At 42.8% G+C, this 17,641-nt stretch overlaps 1 protein-coding gene across 5 annotated transcripts in view; it reads right to left on the bottom strand.

Annotated features, from left to right (window-relative positions):
* hps4 (HPS4 biogenesis of lysosomal organelles complex 3 subunit 2) overlaps positions 1-17,641 on the bottom strand; it is a 91,603-nt gene that overhangs the window by 40,970 nt on the left and 32,992 nt on the right. For all 5 annotated transcript variants that reach the window (XM_059987860.1, XM_059987859.1, XM_059987861.1 and 2 more), the window contains 3 exons: positions 15,230-15,324; positions 13,293-13,365; positions 5,119-5,137 (listed from right to left, as the gene is read on the bottom strand). In XM_059987860.1, coding sequence (XP_059843843.1) covers positions 5,119-5,137; positions 13,293-13,365; positions 15,230-15,324 — 187 coding nt within the window. The remainder of the gene's footprint in view (positions 1-5,118; positions 5,138-13,292; positions 13,366-15,229; positions 15,325-17,641) is intronic.

Here is a 17,641-nt window from a genome sequence, read left to right as displayed (position 1 = left end):
GTACAGAATCTTTATGTTCCTGTTAGGTTGAAAGGAAAGGTTAAAAGTTTGAGAGATCCATGGTTTTCAAGGGATATTAGAAACATGGTTCAGAAAAAGAGAGAGATCTACAATAAATATAGGCTGCATGGAGTAAATGAGGTGCTCGAGGAATATAAAATATGTAAAAAGAATCTTAAAGAAATTAGAAAAGCTAAAAGAAGACACGAGGTTGCTTTGGTGAGTAAGGTGAAAATAAATCCGAAGGGTTTCTACAGTTATATTGATAGCAAAAGGATAGTGAGGGATAAAATTGGTCCCTTAGAGAATCAGAGTGGACAGCTACGTGTGGAGCCAAAAGAGATGGGGGAGATTTTGAACGATTTTTTTTCACTAAGGAGAAGGATATTGAATTGTGTAAGGTAAGGGAAACAAGTAGGGTAGTTATGGAAACTATGATGATTAAAGAAGAGGAACTACTGGCGCTTTTAAAGAAGATAAAAGTGGATAAATCTCCAGGTCCTGACAGGATAATCCCTAGGACCTTGAGGGAAGTTATTGTAGAAATAGCAGGGGCTCTGAAAGAAATATTTCAAATGTCATTAGAAACGGGGATGGTGATGGAGGATTGGTGTATTGCTCATGTGGTTCCATTGTTTAAAAAGAGTTCTAAGAGTATACCTAGCAATTATAGGCCTGTAAGTTTGACATCAGTGGTGGATAATTAATGGAAAATATTCTTAGAGATGGTATATATAATTATCTGGACAGACAGGGTCTGATTAGGGACAGTCAACATGGATTTGTGCGTGGAAGGTCATGTTTGACAAATCTTATTGAACTTTTTGAAGAGGTTATGAGTAAAGTTGATGAGGGTAAAGCAGTGGATGTTGTCTATATGGACTTCAGTAAGGCCTTTGACAAGGTTCCACCCGGAAGGTTAGTTAGGAAGGTTCAATCATTAGGTATTAATATTGAAATAGTAAAATGGATTCAACAGTGGCTGGATGGGAGCTGCCAGACAGTAGTGGTGGATAACTGTTTGTCAGGTTGGAGGCCGCTGACTAGTGTTGTGCCTCAGAGATCTGTACTGGGTCCAATGTTGATTGTCATATACATTAATGATCTGGATGATGTGGTGGTAAATTGGATTAGTAAGTATGCAGATTATACTAAGATAGGTGGCATTGTGGATAATGAAGTAGGTTTTCAAAGCATGCAGAGAGATTTAGGCCAGTTAGAAGAGTGGGCTGAACGATGGCAGACGGAGTTTAATGCTGATAAGTGTGAGGTGCTACGTTTTGGTAGGAATAATCAAAATAGTACATACATGGTAAATTGTAGGGCATTGAAGAATGCAGTAGAACAGAGTGATCTAGAAATAATGATGCATAGTTCCCTGAAGGTGGAATCTCATGTGGATAAGGTGGTGAAGAAAGCTTTTTGTATGCTGGTCTTTATAAATCAGAGCATTGAGTATAGGAGTTGGGATGTAATGTTAAAATTGTACAAGGCCAAATTTGGAGTATTGTGTACAGTTCTAGTCACCGAATTATAGGAAAGATGTCAACAAAATAGAGAGAATACAGAGAAGATTTACTAGAATGTTACCTGGGTTTCAGCACCGAAGTTACAGAGAAAGGATTGAACAAGTTAGGGCTTTATTGTTTGGAGCATAGAAGATTGAGGGGGGACTTGCTAGTGGTATTTAAAATTATGAGGGGGGACTTGTTAGAGGTATTTAAAATTATGAGGGGGATAGATAGAGTTGATGTGGATAGGCTTTTTCCATTGAGAGTAGGGGAGATTCAAACAAGAGGACATGAGTTGAGAGTTAGGGGCCAAAAGTTTAGGGGTAACACGAGGGGGAATTTCTTTACTCAGAGAGTGGTAGCTGTGTGGAACGAGCTTCCAATAGTAGTGGTAGAGGCAGGTTCGATATTGTCATTTAAAGTAAAATTGTATAGGTATAAGGACAGGAAAGGAATGGAGGGTTATGGGCTGAGTGCAGGTCGGTGGGACTAGGTGTGAGTAAGCATTCGGCAGGGACTAGAAGGGCTGGGATGGCCTGTTTCCGTGCTGTAATTGCTATATGGTTATAAGTAGAGAGTGAGCAGTTTCAAGTTCCTGGGTGTCAAGATCTCTGAGGATCTAACCTAGTCCCAACCTATCAATGAAGCGCTAAAAAAGGCAAGTCAGGAGGTGTATTGCATTAGGACTTTGAAGAGATTTGGTTCATTACCTAAAGCACTTGAAAACTTCTATAGATGTACCATAGAGAGCATTCTGACCGGCTGCATCACTGTCTGGTCTGTGGGGGAGGGTGGGGGCTATTGTACAGGACCGAGAGAAGCTACAGAACATTGTAAAATTATTCAGCTCTATCACGGGTACTAGCCTCCGTAGTATCCAAGACACCTTCAAGGAGCTGTGTCTCAGAAAGGCGGTGTCCATTATTATGGTGTTATGAATGTACCACAGCTCTGAGGGGCCGAAGGGGCGGGAGCAGCCCCCTCCTTCCGGAGAATCGCAAGATCACTATTAATTCGGGTCTTGGACCCAGGAAATGAGAGACAATGCAACAGTTTTGGCCATTGGTCTTAGAGACACCTGTGTGAAGTGCATGTCCCTGCTACGTGACAGCTACCATGGATATGGACACCCTCGGGCAATGTTGGGGTGGGGATTGCATCACCCTACGTTGATGGACATCTACAACTCTGCAAGTCCAGATAAAAGGACTGCAGGAGGCGGTACCCCAGTGACGCACCAGAAGGACACCATCCCTCAGCGCTCCTGTGCTAGCGGGAAGCCATACAAAGCCACGTGCGTTCCGCCTCTCCTTTGCCTGGGGAGCGGGTGGCTGATAACACCGAAAAGGACTTCGAACTAACAACGGGGAACCAACGCTCCCCTGATTCAACGGAGTTGCTTCAAAAAGACCCGGGCAAGTTTTTTCCTTTTCTCACCAATCTCTCTAAAACACGTGAAACCCAGCGATTCCCCAAAAGGCTGAAGCCCGCAGACTTCTGAGTGACTTTTATATCCCCTAGACAACAGTTGAGATTATTTCTTAAGGATGCTTATTACTATACCCGCGCTTTAGATTGAGTATTGATGACGTGCATTATCTGAATGTTTGTATTAACCTTACTTTTGTGCCCCTTTTTAAATAAAAACGTTTGAAAATAGTGCCACCAGACTTCAACGGACCTCTCTATCTTTGCTGGTAAGTTATCCAGTTACGGGATACGTAACAATGGACCCCCATCACCCAGGATATATCCTCTTCCTGTTGTTACTAGCAGAAATCAGGGACAGCTGCTAAGTTAACAAATTTCATGACACATGCTGGTGATAATGAACCTGAATTCTGAGATTAAAATGTGTAAATGGATACTTGGTCAGTACAGACCTGGTGGGCTGAATGGCTTGTTTCCCTGCTGTGTGACTCTGTGACATTACCACCAAGAAGACTGAGAGCAGTTGGTGCAAGAGGACACCCCCTGCATCACGTACTATGCTAATGTGAAAAAGCATTGCCAGTCCTGATTATCATTCAGTAAACCCCTGAGTCACCCATGTCTGGAGCACTGTGACAACAGCTTCACCAGAAGGACTGCAGTGGTTCAGTAAATATCTTCCTGCCACCTTCAGGAAGGAAATAAATGGATTTACCTTCTACGAGATCTCCACAGCATGTTAACTACAATGAATTTTATTTCCAAGTTAAGCTGGAATAATCTTATTTTTCTTACATTCAAACAGGCAAACATTTGTTTAATGGGCATGTTTTGGTTCTGTACTTCAGCTCTACGGTCTTTGTTCAGCTCTTTGTTGGCAGACCAACGAGACGGTAACAGCCCAGATAGATTTGTCCTGACTTTTGGGAACAGATCTACCCAAGTAATTTTCCCTTTACATGTATAACTCCATCAGGCGACTGAGAAAAAGGGCAGCACAGCTGCTGAGCAGATATCATTCACACTGTTACAGTGTCAGGGACCCGGGTACAATTCCCACCACTATCTGTAAGGTTAGCACTCACACTTTGACAGGGACAGTGACTGGGGTGCAATTCTCACCGCTTTCTATAAGGTTATCATTTAGATATTGACAGTGTCACTGACTTGGGTACCATTCCCACCGCTGTCTATAAGGATATCATTCACACTGTTACAGTGTCAGTGACCCAGGTACAATTCCACCACTATCTGTAAGGTTAGCACTCACACTTTGACAGTGTCAGGGACCCGGGTACAATTCCCACCACTATCTGTAAGGTTAGCACTCACACTTTGACAGGGACAGTGACCGGGGTGCAATTCTCACCGCTTTCTATAAGGTTATCATTCGCACTTTGACAGTGTCAGTGACCCAGGTACAATTCCACCACTATCTGTAAGGTTAGCACTCACACTTTGACAGTGGCAGTGACCCGGGTACAATTCCCACCGCAACACACACAAAATGCTGATAGAACGCAGCAGGCCAGGTAGCATCTATAGGAAGAAGAACAGTCACCGTTTCAGGCTGAGACCTTTCGTCAGAACTAACTGAAAGAACAGATAGAGATTTGAAAGTGGGGGGAAAGGGGAGATCTGAAACAATAAGAGGAGACAGGAGGGGGAGAGATGAAGCTAAGAGGTGGAAAGCTGATTGGCAAAAGGGATACAGAGCTGGAGAAAGGGGAGGATCATGGGATGGGAGGCCTAGGGAGAAAGAAAGGGGGAGGGGAATGCCAGAGAAAGATGGAGAGCAGGCAAGGAATTATTGTGAGAGGGACAGAGAGAGAAAAGAGAAAAAAGGGGAAAAATAAATTTCTTCTGTTTTTTTCTCTTCTCTCTTTTCTCTCTTTTCTCTCTCTGGCTCTCTCACAATAACTCCTTGCCTGCTCTCCATCTTACTCTGGTGCTCCCCTCCCCCTTTCTTTCTCCCTTGGTACAGAAGGCCTGCTGTTGACCTCTATGACCCTGTGCTTGATGGTCATTCCTCCAATATTTTCTAAGCTCATGTGTAAAGACTATGCCCTTGAGTGAAGTATTGCCACAGGTCTGAATACCTGGATCCTACTACAGCAAGGAGTTTACAGCTGGAAGACACACAACATTTAAGAATTAAGTAAAAGTGAAATCATACCTGATCTCTCTGTCGGATTCTAGAAAGAGAAAGGCAGTGATCCAATTAAACCTTGTAAACACTATACAAAAATATCAACTAACACTTCAGAACACTTAGCTTCTGGTGAATATCTGTATAATCCAGATAGCCAAAAGAAAATATGGAATATTATCAAATGAATTCACACGAGTGCTTCTCTGAAAATATTAGGTCTACATTTCTGATACAGCAGAAAGCAACCTTCCTAAAGGTAGAGTGACAAAGAAACAGAAGGGACAAAGAGTTGGGGAGGTAATCTGGAAGCATAGCTTGTAATTTAATAGCCACGACCATAAGACATACAAGCAGAATTAGGCCATTTGGCTCACCAAGACTGTTCCATCATTCAAGAACTGAGGAATGAGAATCAGAAAGGTTCTGGATCAACAAAAATATTTAGAGGAAATCTGTGGATCTAGCAGCATCTGTGAGAGGAAAGGAATTGATGATATTTCTGGACAAAACCCTGCATCAGAGTTTCACTTTTACATTTCACTGTATGTTTTGATACACATGTGACAGATAAACAAATCTGAATCTAAATCAGCATCTGCAGATTCTTCTGTCCCGAATAAGCTATGGAGTTCTAACCACGTGCAGTTTTGGTACATAAGGTGGGAAGGTTTAATAGAGCTGTTAGGGAGGGTATAAACTAATTTGGCAGGGGGATGGGAACCAGAATGTTAGAGCGGAGGGGGGGAGAAAACAGAAATAAATTTAAGATAGTGAGCAGTAAAGAAGCCAGGAAGGACAGGCAGGTGATGGGGCAAATTTGCAGCCATTGGGATGAGTTGCAGTGCAATAAAGTTGCAGTGAAATCAAAGCAAGAAGTACCAAATACTCCACTTAAGGTGTTATACATAAATGCACACAGCAAAAGGAATAAGGTGGATGATCTTGTTGTACAGCTACAGATTGGCAGGTATGATATTGTGGCCATCACTGAGGTGTGGCTAAAGGATGCAGGTCTCTAGGAGCTGAACGTCGAAGGATGCATGGTGTATCAGAAGTATAGGCAGGTAGGCAGAGGGGGTGGCATGGCTTTATTGGTAAGAAATGATATTAAATCATTAGATGGAGGTGACATAGGGTCGAAAGGTGCAAAATCTTTATGGGTTGAGCTAAGAAATCGCAGGGGTAAAAGGACCCTGATGGCAGGACTCCAAACAGCTGCAGTGATGTGGACTACAAATTACAACAGGAAATAGAAAAAGCTTGCCAGAAGGGCAATATTACAATATTATGATAATTGTGGGGATTTTAACATGCGAGTGGATTGGGAAAATCAGGTCGGCACTGGATCTCAAGTGAGAGAATTTGTAGAATTTCTACGAGATAGCTTTTTAGAACAGCTTGTTGTTGAGCTCACTAGGGGATCGGCTGTACTGGGTTGGGTACCGTGTAATGAACCAGAAGTGATAAAAGAGATTGAGTTGAAGGAACCCTTAGGAGGCAGTGATCATAACATGATTGAGTTCACTGTGAAAGTGAAGAGAAGCCGAAATCTGACGTGTCGGTATTTCAGTGGAGTAAAGAAAAATTACAGTTGGATGAAAGAGGAACTAGCCAAAGTTGAATGGAAAGGGACACCAGCGAGAAGGACGGCAGAGCAGCAGTGGTTGGAGTTTATGTGAGAAGTGAGAAAGGTGTATGACAGATATATTCCAAAAAAGAAGAAATTTTCAAATGGAAACAGGATGTAACCGTGGCTGACAAGAGAAGTCAAAGCCAAAGTAAAAGCAAAGCAGAGGGCATACAAGGAAGAAAAAATTAGCAGGAAGACAGAGGATTGGGAAGTTTTTAAAAGCTTACAAAAGGAAACTAAGAAGGTCATTAAGAGGGAAAAGATGAACTATGAAAGGAAGCTAGCAAATAATATTGAAGAGGATATTAAAAGCTTTTTCAAGTATATACAGAGTAAAAGACAGGTGAGAGTAGATACAGGACCAATAGAAAATGATGCTGGAGAAATTGTAATAGGAGATAAGGAGATGGTGGAGGAACTGAACGAGTATTTTGCATCAGTCTTCACTGAGGAAGACATCAGCAGTATACTGGACACTCAAGGGTGTCATGAAAGAGAAGTGTGTGCAGTTACAATTACGACAGAGAAAGTATTCAGGAAGCTGAATAGTCTACGGGCAGATAAATCTCCCGGACCAGATGGAATGCACTCTCGTGTTCTGAAGGAGATTGCAGAGGCATTAGCAATGATCTTTCAAAAGTCAATAGATTCTGGCATGGTTCCAGAGGACTGGAAGATTGCAAATGCCACTCCGCAATTTAAGAAGGGGGCAAGGAAGCAAAAGGAAATTATAGACCTGTTAACTTGACATCAATGGTTGGGAAGTTGTTGGAATTGACTGTCAAGGATGAGGTTATGGAGTACCTGGAGGCATATGACAAGATAGGCAGAACTCAGCATGGTTTCCTTAAAGGAAAATCCTGCCTGACAAACCTAGCGCAATTTTTTAAGGAAATTACAAGTAGGCTAGACAAGGGAGATGCAGTGGATGTTGTGTATTTGGATTTTCAGAAGGTCTTTGACAAGATGCCACACATGAAGCTGCTAAACAAGATAAGAGCCCATGGAATTACGGGAAAGTTACATATGTGGATAGAGCATTGGTTAATTGGCAGGAAACAGAGAGTGAGAATAAAGGGATCCCATTCTGGTTGGCTGTCGTTTACCAGTGGTGTTCCACAGGGGTCCATGTTGGGGCCGCTTCTTTTTACATCGTATATCAATGATTTGGATTATGGAATAGATGGCTTTGTGGCTAAGTTTGCTGATGATACAAAGATAGGTGGAGGGGTCGGTAGTGCAGAGGAAACAAAGAGTCTGCAGAGAGACTTGGATAGATTGGGAGAATGGGCAAAGAAGTGGCAAATGAAATACAACGTTGGAAAGTGTATGGTCATGCACTTTGGTAGAGGAAATAAACGGGCAGACTGTTACTTAAATGGGGAGAGAATTCAAAGTTCTGAGATGCAACAGGACTTGGGAGTCCTCATGCAGGATACCCTTAAGGTGAACCTCCAGGTTGAGTCGGTGGTGAAGAAGGCGAATGCAATGTTGGCATTCATTTCTAGAGGAATAGAGTATAGGAGCAGGGATGTGATGTTGAGGATATAAGGCACTGGTAAGACCTCACTTGGAGTACTGTGTGCAGTTTTGAGCTCCTTATTTAAGAAAGGATGTGCTGGTGTTGGAAAGGGTTCGGAGAGGATTCATTAGAATGATTCCAGGAATGAGCGGATTAACATATGAGGAATGTTTGACCGCTCTTGGACTGTACTCCTTGAAGTTTAGAAGAATGAGGGGGGACCTCATAGAAACATTTTGAATGTTGAAAGGCATGGACAGAATGGATGCGGCAACATTATTTCCCATGGTGGGGGTCTGGTATGAGAGGGCATGACTTAAGGATCGAAGGGTGCCCATTCAGAACAGAGATGAAAAAAAATTTTTTTAGCCAGAGGGTGATGAATCTGTGGAATTTGTTGCCACGGGAGGCAGTAGAGGCCAAGTCATTTGGTGTATTTAAGGCAGAGATTGATAGGTATCTGAGTAGCCAGGGCATCAAAGGTTATGGTAAGAAGGCGGGGGAGTGGGACTAAAGGGGAGAATGGATCAGCTCATGATAAAATGGTGGAGCAGACTTGATGGGCGACTTCTGCTCCTTTGTCTTATGGTCTTATAATTAATTTGGGACTGAGAGACGCTGCCACGTTTGCAACTTTGAGAAGATTGAGTTCCCAGAAACTGTGAGCACGTTACAGCCCATTGGATGAAAAGATAAGGATTACAAAATGGGAGATACACATTCCAAATATAAGGATTTCCCCAAGCCTGATAATATTATTCAAACCTTAGATAAGCTCAAACTTCATGTCTTAAGAATAATAAGGACAGAAAGATACGTTAGTGAAAAAAAACTAGAAGTACCTTGGAGGCAGCAAGGCCAGAGGAGCTGATAACACTCAACAGAAATGTAGCCCAATAAGAAAGGGGAACCCTATGAGGAAAAGGAACCATCCATGCTTAACAAGGAAATCGGGAAGTACTAAATCAGAAACTAAAACCTAGAGCATGGCAAAAGTTGGAGATCAGCCAGAGTTCTGGGGCCTTTTTAAAACTAACAGTGGGCTGATTAGCTAATAAGGAAGCAGAAAACCAATGTTGAGAAACTGGCAAGTGATATTAAAACAAACAGAAGTGTTCTAACGTATATATGTAAAAAGGAAGGGGGGGGGAGAGAGGGAGAGAGAGAGAGGGAGAGAGAGGGAGAGAGAGAGAGGGGGAGAGAGGGGGAGAGAGAGAGAGGGGGAGAGAGAGAGAGGGGGAGAGAGAGAGAACTAACAGTGGGCTGATTAGCTAATAAGGAAGCAGAAAACCAATGTTGAGAAACTGGCAAGTGATATTAAAACAAACAGAAGTGTTCTAATGTATATATGTAAAAAGGGGGGGGAGAGAGAGAGAGAGAGAGGGAGAGAGAGAGGGGGACAGGGGGGGAGAGGGGGAGAGGGGAGAGAGGGAGAGAGGGGGAGAGAGGGAGAGGGAGAGAGGGAGGGAGGGGGAGAGAGGGAGGGAGGGGGAGAGAGGGAGGGAGGGGGAGAGAGGGGGAGAGAGGGGGAGAGAGGGGGAGGGGGAGAGGGGGAGAGGGGGAGAGGGAGAGAGGGAGAGAGAGATTGAGAGAGAGAGAGAGAGAGAGAGAGAGGAATTAGTAACAGGAACAGTAATAGCTTAAGCAAATGTGAGTCCGTAAGTTCACTGAAGGCTGGAGGCCTAGAGGCCGACTGACCTGAGATTGGGGAGCTGTGAGTGGCAGGGCGAAATGAGGCTTGTTTTACTCTTGTTCAGTTGAACGTTGTGGGCTTGATAAGTTGGCACTGCATGTATGGGCTCTTAAAGCTCATCTTTAGGCTGTGCTGGCTATTAATGCAAATGTTGCATTTCACTAGCCCATGACAACATTTCGGGCCGAAACCCTTCATCAGGATTCCTGACTCCTAATAAAGGGTTTTGGCCCAAAACGTCCTCACTACCTCCTCCCATAGATGCTGTCTGGCCTGCTGAGTTCTGCCAGCATTTTGTGTTTTTATTTATTTCCAGCATCTGCAGATTCACTCATGTTGCTGTTGCATTTCACTGTATGTTTCAAAGTAATTGTGATAGATAAACCCGAATCTAAATCCACCATGCAACAATTTTCATTGTTGAGGACACTGCAAATATCTCAAGAATAACATATGGGCTAGTTTCAAACAGGAAGGATGAACTATCACAAGGAATAAAGCACCGGGAAAACAAAATGAAACTAAATGCAGGCAAGTTGTCAGGAACACATGGCCTGTACTCAAGAATTTTAAAAGAAGTGGTTGCAGAGATAAAAGAAACAAAAGGTTAGTCTCTATCCCTCAGCTGTGTGCAATTTATATGAATAAGTTGGAGGAGGAAACAAAATGCAAGGTTTCTAAGTTTGCTGATGAACCAAAAAATGGGTGGAAGAGCTTGTTGGAATGAGGACATTGTGATTCTGTGACAGGTTATAAATAGAATGAGTGATTGGATGCAAACCTGGCAAATGGAGGCTGATATGGGGAGGTATGAGGTCATGCACTTTGGTCAGAGGAATTGAAATGCAGCTTTATTATTTAAATAGACAGCAACTGCATATGAGATAAATCCAGAGGGACCTAGGTGTTGTCGTGCATGAGTCACCCAAATATCACACATTTGGAGTTGTGAGAGCAGTTTTGGGCCTTGTATCTAAGAAAGGGTGATCTGGCATTGGAGAGGGTCCAGAGGAGATTTACAAGAACGATTGTGGGAATGAAAGGGTTGTTGTATGAGGAGAATTTGATGGCTTTGGGCATGTACACTCTGCAGTGACCCAGATTCAATTCCTTCACTGTCTGTAAGGAGTTTACACCTTCTCCCTGTGACTGCCTGTGTTTCTTCGGGGTACTGAAGTTTTCTCTCACATTCAAAGATACATGGGCTAGTAGGTTAATTGACCATGTGGGTGTACTTTGATGGTGTGATCAATTAACCTACTAATCCATACTTCTTTGCAATATGGAAGGAAACTGAAGCACCTAAAGAACATAAAAATCAGTGGCATAGTAAAACCTAGGCCGTTGGCACTGTAATAGTGTTACACTAACCGCTACACTACCATGACAGCATAATGGGAAACTGGCACAGAGGAGTTGAAGCCAACTTGGATCAACTATGATCATATTGAATGGTGGGGGAAGGCTTGAGGGTCAACTCCTCAACTTGACCTCAAAGCAGTCAAGTTGACTGTGGTCAACTCCTGCTCTGAGTTTCTTGCATTCTTGCAAGTTCCAAATGGGTAGCAACGGTTTGTAAAACTGTCAATGTGATGACCTTATTAAAGAAAGGAGACAAAAATCAGTGAACTATGGACATTTGTTATTTAACAAAGGTACACTGGATTAGGAGGAAGTCTAAAAGAGCTTTTGCATAGCTAATTCCTGTAATGAGAGAACTGTCCATAAGACCATAAGATATAGGAGCAGAAGTAGGCCATTCAAGTCTGCTCTGCCATTCAATCCTGGGCTGAACCAATTTTTTTCAGTCATCCCCACTCCCCTGCTTTCACCCCATACCCTTTGATGCCCTGACTAATCAAGAACCTATCTATCTCTGCCTTAAATACCCAATGACTTGGCCTCCTCAGCCGCTCATGGCAACAAATTCCACAGATTTACCACCCTCTGACTAAAGTAATTTTTCCACATCTCAGTTCTAAAAGGACATCCTTCAATCCTGAAGTCATGCCCTAATAAATTTGCATGCAACTAATACATCTGGAATGATATTTTTTGGAGTTTAGATGGGGGTAATCAAAGTTCAAAGTAAAATTTATATCATATTGAAACATACATTATAAAGTCATAAAGGGACAAGACAGGTAGATGCTGAGAATGTTTCACTAAGGGAGAATCTCGAATGAAGGGGCAAAGTTGCAAGATAAATGGGTAGTCATTTTAGACTTAGATGTGCTTGAATTTCATCTCACAGAGGGTTCGAATCTCTGGAAATTTCTACCTCAGAGGACACTTGAAGAGGATGTAGATAGACTTTTGATAAATCAAGGAACTAGAGGCTGTGGGGAACTGGTACAAAGACAAGCCTGGGGCAGGTGTTTATATTGAAATTGGTGGGGCAGGTTTTAAGGACTATAGCCTTCTTCCCCCCCTCCCCCCCCCCAGTTTCTTGAAAGAACTCTTATGCAAGTCAGGGAAGCCAAGGATGATTGACAGTGTGTAAACAGACATTAAACCTCAGCTATATTCCAAATGAGAGCTTTACCCTGATAAAATTTGTGGATAGCAAAGGCTGATTGGTGAGAAAGAGAAGTGAACCATTCTTACACATCTAAGGGCTGTATGAATTTAGCACAGGCTTTTCAGCGCTTCATCAAAGTCCTCTGGATGACAAGAGGACTCAATTTCTATAAGTACCAAAGCCTTCCACTAGACTTTGTTTCAATCACCAATCGATAAGGCACTTGCTTCTCAATGAGGCAAATTTATTGAGCTCTCCAGCACTGCAGAAACCTTAAGAGAGTGTCTTAAGAGAACCTTCATTGTGCACAGAAGCTAAGGAATAAAGGTAAATACTACTGTGGAATACAGCAGTACAAATGCCTGCATCACAGTTTGGTTTGCCACACAGTGACCGAAGACAGATCGAAAAAAACATTCAAGGAAGGTGCAAGCAGATATTATGGTGGAATTACTTAACTCTTTCATCACTGAAAAATGCTTTATATGCAAAAATATTTTGTATTCTCTCAGAGAACAGTTTAAAATTTTCACCAAGTGTGGTGAACTATGTGCCTGTCGGGACACGCCCCTGCTGACTGCTCCTGTGGCTCCTCCCACAGGCCCCTGTATAAAGGAGACCTGCGGCCTGAAGATCGGCCTCAGTCTCCAAGACCTTGTATGATAGACACTCACTCCTGGTTCCTTCTTCCAGTCAATAAAAGCCGATATCTCGCCTACGTCTCAGTGTGAGTTATTGATGGTGCATCACCAAGTAAATCACAGCTCTGCATAGAGTTGTTCTTTAAACATTTACAGGGCTTCTCTGTGTAAACAATGATTCATTGACTCACCTGACCACAGATGCCAGGCTGGTAAGCCAGTATCTTGGCTGTTATTTCAGGCAGGAGTTGAGAGCTCACTATTCTGTGGAAATTTAAGCACAGCATATACAAACGTATTAACACGTTGACCATAATAACTTTGGGGCTTTTATCCCCCCCCCATCTGAAATCACTGAGTTTGACTTCCGCGATCTCCAACTGTCTTCTGTCTGTTCCCTGAGCAACCTTCATTCTCATGAAAACCTGGAGAGGAATGTCCACAGGCAATGAGAAGCCTGATCCTTGGCTCACCTCTGTGTATACAGCATCAAAGTGACAGCTACATCCACAACCCTAATCCAAGGATGTTGAAATCATTCTGACTCTCCAACTCTAACCTTACGGACCACAGTTAACTCAAGATGAAGTCCTGTTCAGTTAAGGTGCACAATCTTCAAGGGGCTATATTTGAGACTGTGTCTATATGCTCTGGAGTGTAGAAGGTTACCGAGAGGTACAGTCGACACAGGGTAATACGAAAGATAATGCAAGAATGCAGATGTCTAGTAACCACGGTGACAGGTTGTCCATGGTGACTGTGATTACACCTCAGAGTCTAGCCCAAATTGTGTTTGGATCTTCTGCACCAAGTAAATCAAGCATCTGGCCAGGTGTCAGATTCATTAATTTATCACGTGTATGTTGGAATGTTTCATTTGTGTTAACAACCTAATAATGTACTGCAGTCACATGTTTCAGCGTGCCCACAATGATCAGCACAACAACAGGAATACAAGCCTCCTTTCTCCATCCCATCCACCCACTCATACCCACATTCAGACCTCAAATACCGGGACAGGCTGCTTCCAGGCCTCCAACCTCCAGACTTGGCCTGTACTCACAGACCTTGGGCTTCTGACTTCCAGATGCACCAACATAGGGGTTTTGACTTTAGGGCCTTGAGTTCCAGACTCGCTGACTTTGGTCTCTGATCTTCAGTCTTTGACTTTCGGTATCAAGCCCAGGTCCTGCCAAGTCACAGTACTTTGAATCTTTGGATCTTGAGCTTCAACCCTAGACCTCCTGACCTGGGGGGAGGGGAGAGGGGTCATCACTGGCCTGGACGCCCTCTCAGCTAAAAGATACAGTATGCCCTCAAATATTTGAAACTTCCACCTTGTCTGTCTCTAATTATTTTACAAATAATGAATTTCCTTTTGGACTGTCCCTCAGACTCTGATGCCCCAGAGGAAATAATCTAAATTTGTCGAACAGTAACACAAAGCACTGGAGCAAATCTGTGGGTTAGGCAGCATTAATGTGGGAAGTGGACAGTCAATTATACTACCTGACCCAGAGTTCTTCTAGCACTTTATTCATTTCTCCAGATTCCCAGTGTCTGCAGTCTCTTGTTTGTCTAACCTCTCCTAATAGCCAATGCTCTTTAATTCAGGCAGCATCCTGGTACACCTCTTCTGCACCCTGCCCAAAGCCTCCACATCCTTCTTGAAATGTGGCAACCAGAACTGCACACAATATTCACAAAATGCTGGCAAACTCAGCGGGTCAGGCAGTTTCTATGCAAAGGCATAAAGAGACAATATTTCCAGTTGACACCCTTCATGCAGTCCTGTTGAAGGGTCTCTGGCCAAAACATTGACTGTTTATCCCTTTCTAAAGATGCTGCCTGACCTACTGTGTTCATCCAGAATTTTGTGTGTGCTACCCCAGATTTCCAGCATCTGCAGAATCCAGAATGTTTATGATTTGCTGTTCACACTATCGTTAGTGTGTCCTAATCAAAATTCTTTTTGCAAGTGCAATACGACTTCCTGACTTGCATAGTTAAATCAACTGCATATGTATTAAAGCAGATTTTCCTCAATAAATCCATACATCCTTAAACAAAACCTGTTAATGGAGATTAATGTGCTGTCTATGGCCAAGCAAGTGGTATGTAGACTTACAGTTTTCTATAGAGGATGCATCCGGCCAGGATCTCTGGGCAACGCTGGCAGTTCTGTAAAATGAGAGCAGCTTTCAACAGCAGGAGGGGATCCACCTGGTGGAGACAGACAGCAAAGAACTGGTCAGCACCTTCCATGACAGACCAATGTACAGTTAAGTGAAGCAGAGACTGTGAGAATGGGAAGAGAAGGACAGAGTTCAGGTCATTTGGCAGAACGGTCACCGAGACTACACTTTGCATTGATAAATCCATGTAGGTTCAGACCAATGTACAGGCAAGTGAAGCAGAGACAGTGTGAGAATGGGAATAGAAGGACAGAGTTCAGGTGCTTGGCAAAGCGGTGACCTGGACTACACTTGGTATTGATAAAGTAGAGGAGGACACAATAACAGATTGGATGCATATTGAGCAATAAATAGCTATGGCAAGGATTTCCATCCATTCCATAATCTCTTTGACCCCCTACCATCAGGCAGGAGGTACAGTAGAATTAGGACAAGGACTTTTAGGAGGGGAAGCAGCTTCTTCCCCCAAGCCATAGGACTACTGAACTCCCTGCCACCACCCTGGTCTCATCTCATGCGAACTGCTGGTAGTGTTATCCTGTTTACTTTTTAACATGTCATAAATGCACCAGATGTTAAATGTTAGTCTTCTAGAATATATTTTATAATTGTTAATTTATTGACGGTAATATTACTTTATGTGTGATTTATTCAGTCTGTACTGTGTTGTGCACCTTATTCTAGAGGAACATTGTTCTCTTTGCGATTTACATGCATGTGGCTGAATGACAATAAACTGGAACTTGAGATGGAAACAAAAATGAATAGAAGATTGATGTAAGATGGGACTGATGCATGGTGGCTCATTTCAAACTACTCATACAGATCTACTTACATTTCATCGTTCCCCTCTTTTCAATGCATTGTGTAATGCTCTGATCTGTATGTACAGTGTGCAAGGTAAGCCTTTCTCTGTATCTCAGTAAATGTGACAATAATAAACCCATTCCAAAGCAAGTGGTAAAGGTGCACAAGATGATGAGAAACAGATACCGTGGACAGCCACTGACTTTTTCCTAGTGCAACAATGGCTAATATCAGAGGGCATAATTTTAAGGTGATTGGAAGAAATGTCAGAGGTAAGGTCTTTTTTTTACACAGGCTGTGGTAGGTGTATAGAACATGTTGCCAGGGGTGGTGGTAGAGGGAGATACATTAAAAACATTGAAGAGACTCTTAGGAACATGGATGAAGGAAAAATGGAGGACTATGTGGGAGGGAAGGGTTAGGTTTATCTTGGAGGAGGTTAAAAGGTCGGCACAACATTATGGGCTAAAGGGCCTGTACTGTGTTGCATCGTTCTATGTTCTATGATCAAGCATCAAATGCAATAAGCAGAGTTTGTTCAAGGAAAGCATTAGCAGTGCACCCAGTGACCTAGAACTGGTTCTATTTCACCAGTACTTGAAGCAAACATTAAATTTCCCCAAATTTAGTTGGCTTTTGCCAGTCTGGGCATAGTTCAGGTAATAATCCAGATATTCACAGTAACACATGCAAAATGCTGACCTCAGCAGGACAGGATTTAAAGAGTCAATGTTTTGGGCTGAGATCTTCATAAGGGCTAAGAGTAGCGATTCCATTTTCTTCACCTGCAGAATCTCTTGAGTTTACAATCTAGAGATTATTACCGTTCAGGCTCTGGTTCTTAATCTGGGGCCGAGCTGTTTATAGTGACTCATTAGAGGCTTTCTTGGTCCTGTAGATTTATACCGTCAGTTTGCTTTTGCAGCATTTGGCTTCTTGCAGGCCACGCACCCAGGCTTCATACAAATGATGGACAGCTGCATGCAGGAGGCAATAATGGCTGCAACAAGTCACCCAGTCCTTCTAGACCAAGTGCCTTAATATACTGGTAATGTGAAATAGATTTTAGAATAAGGAGGTGTGAAACTCTGTCTGATCAATCCAATCACAGTGCTCTATTGTATCAGTGCTGTTTGATAAGATTTACTGTACACCATTAGAACAAAACATCAAGACATACAGTGAAATTTATATCAGTGCTTTTCTACCAGTGTTGTTTGATTAGATTTACTGTACACCAAAACAGTGAAATTTGTTTGAGTTAACGACTAACACAGTCCGAGAACTTGCTGGATAAGGGCAGCCCGCAAGTGTTGCCATACTTTCGGTGCCAACATAGCAGGTCCACAACTTATGAACCCTGACCCTTACTTTCATTTGCTGACACTGCATTAGGTCATGCAACAGACTCAGAAAAATTCTCAAACAGGCTGGTGAATGAGAGAAAAAAATCCCCAAATTTTGGTTCATGTTGATAATGTCTGATGTCTCACCATGAATTTAAGTTCCTGCTGGCCATCCTCCATCTAGATGTAACC

Source organism: Hypanus sabinus, chromosome 13 (assembly GCF_030144855.1).
Source record: "Hypanus sabinus isolate sHypSab1 chromosome 13, sHypSab1.hap1, whole genome shotgun sequence".
Lineage (NCBI taxonomy): Eukaryota > Metazoa > Chordata > Chondrichthyes > Myliobatiformes > Dasyatidae > Hypanus > Hypanus sabinus.
Note: the sequence above shows the minus strand (reverse complement) of the source record. Positions and strands in the feature narration are given on the sequence as shown.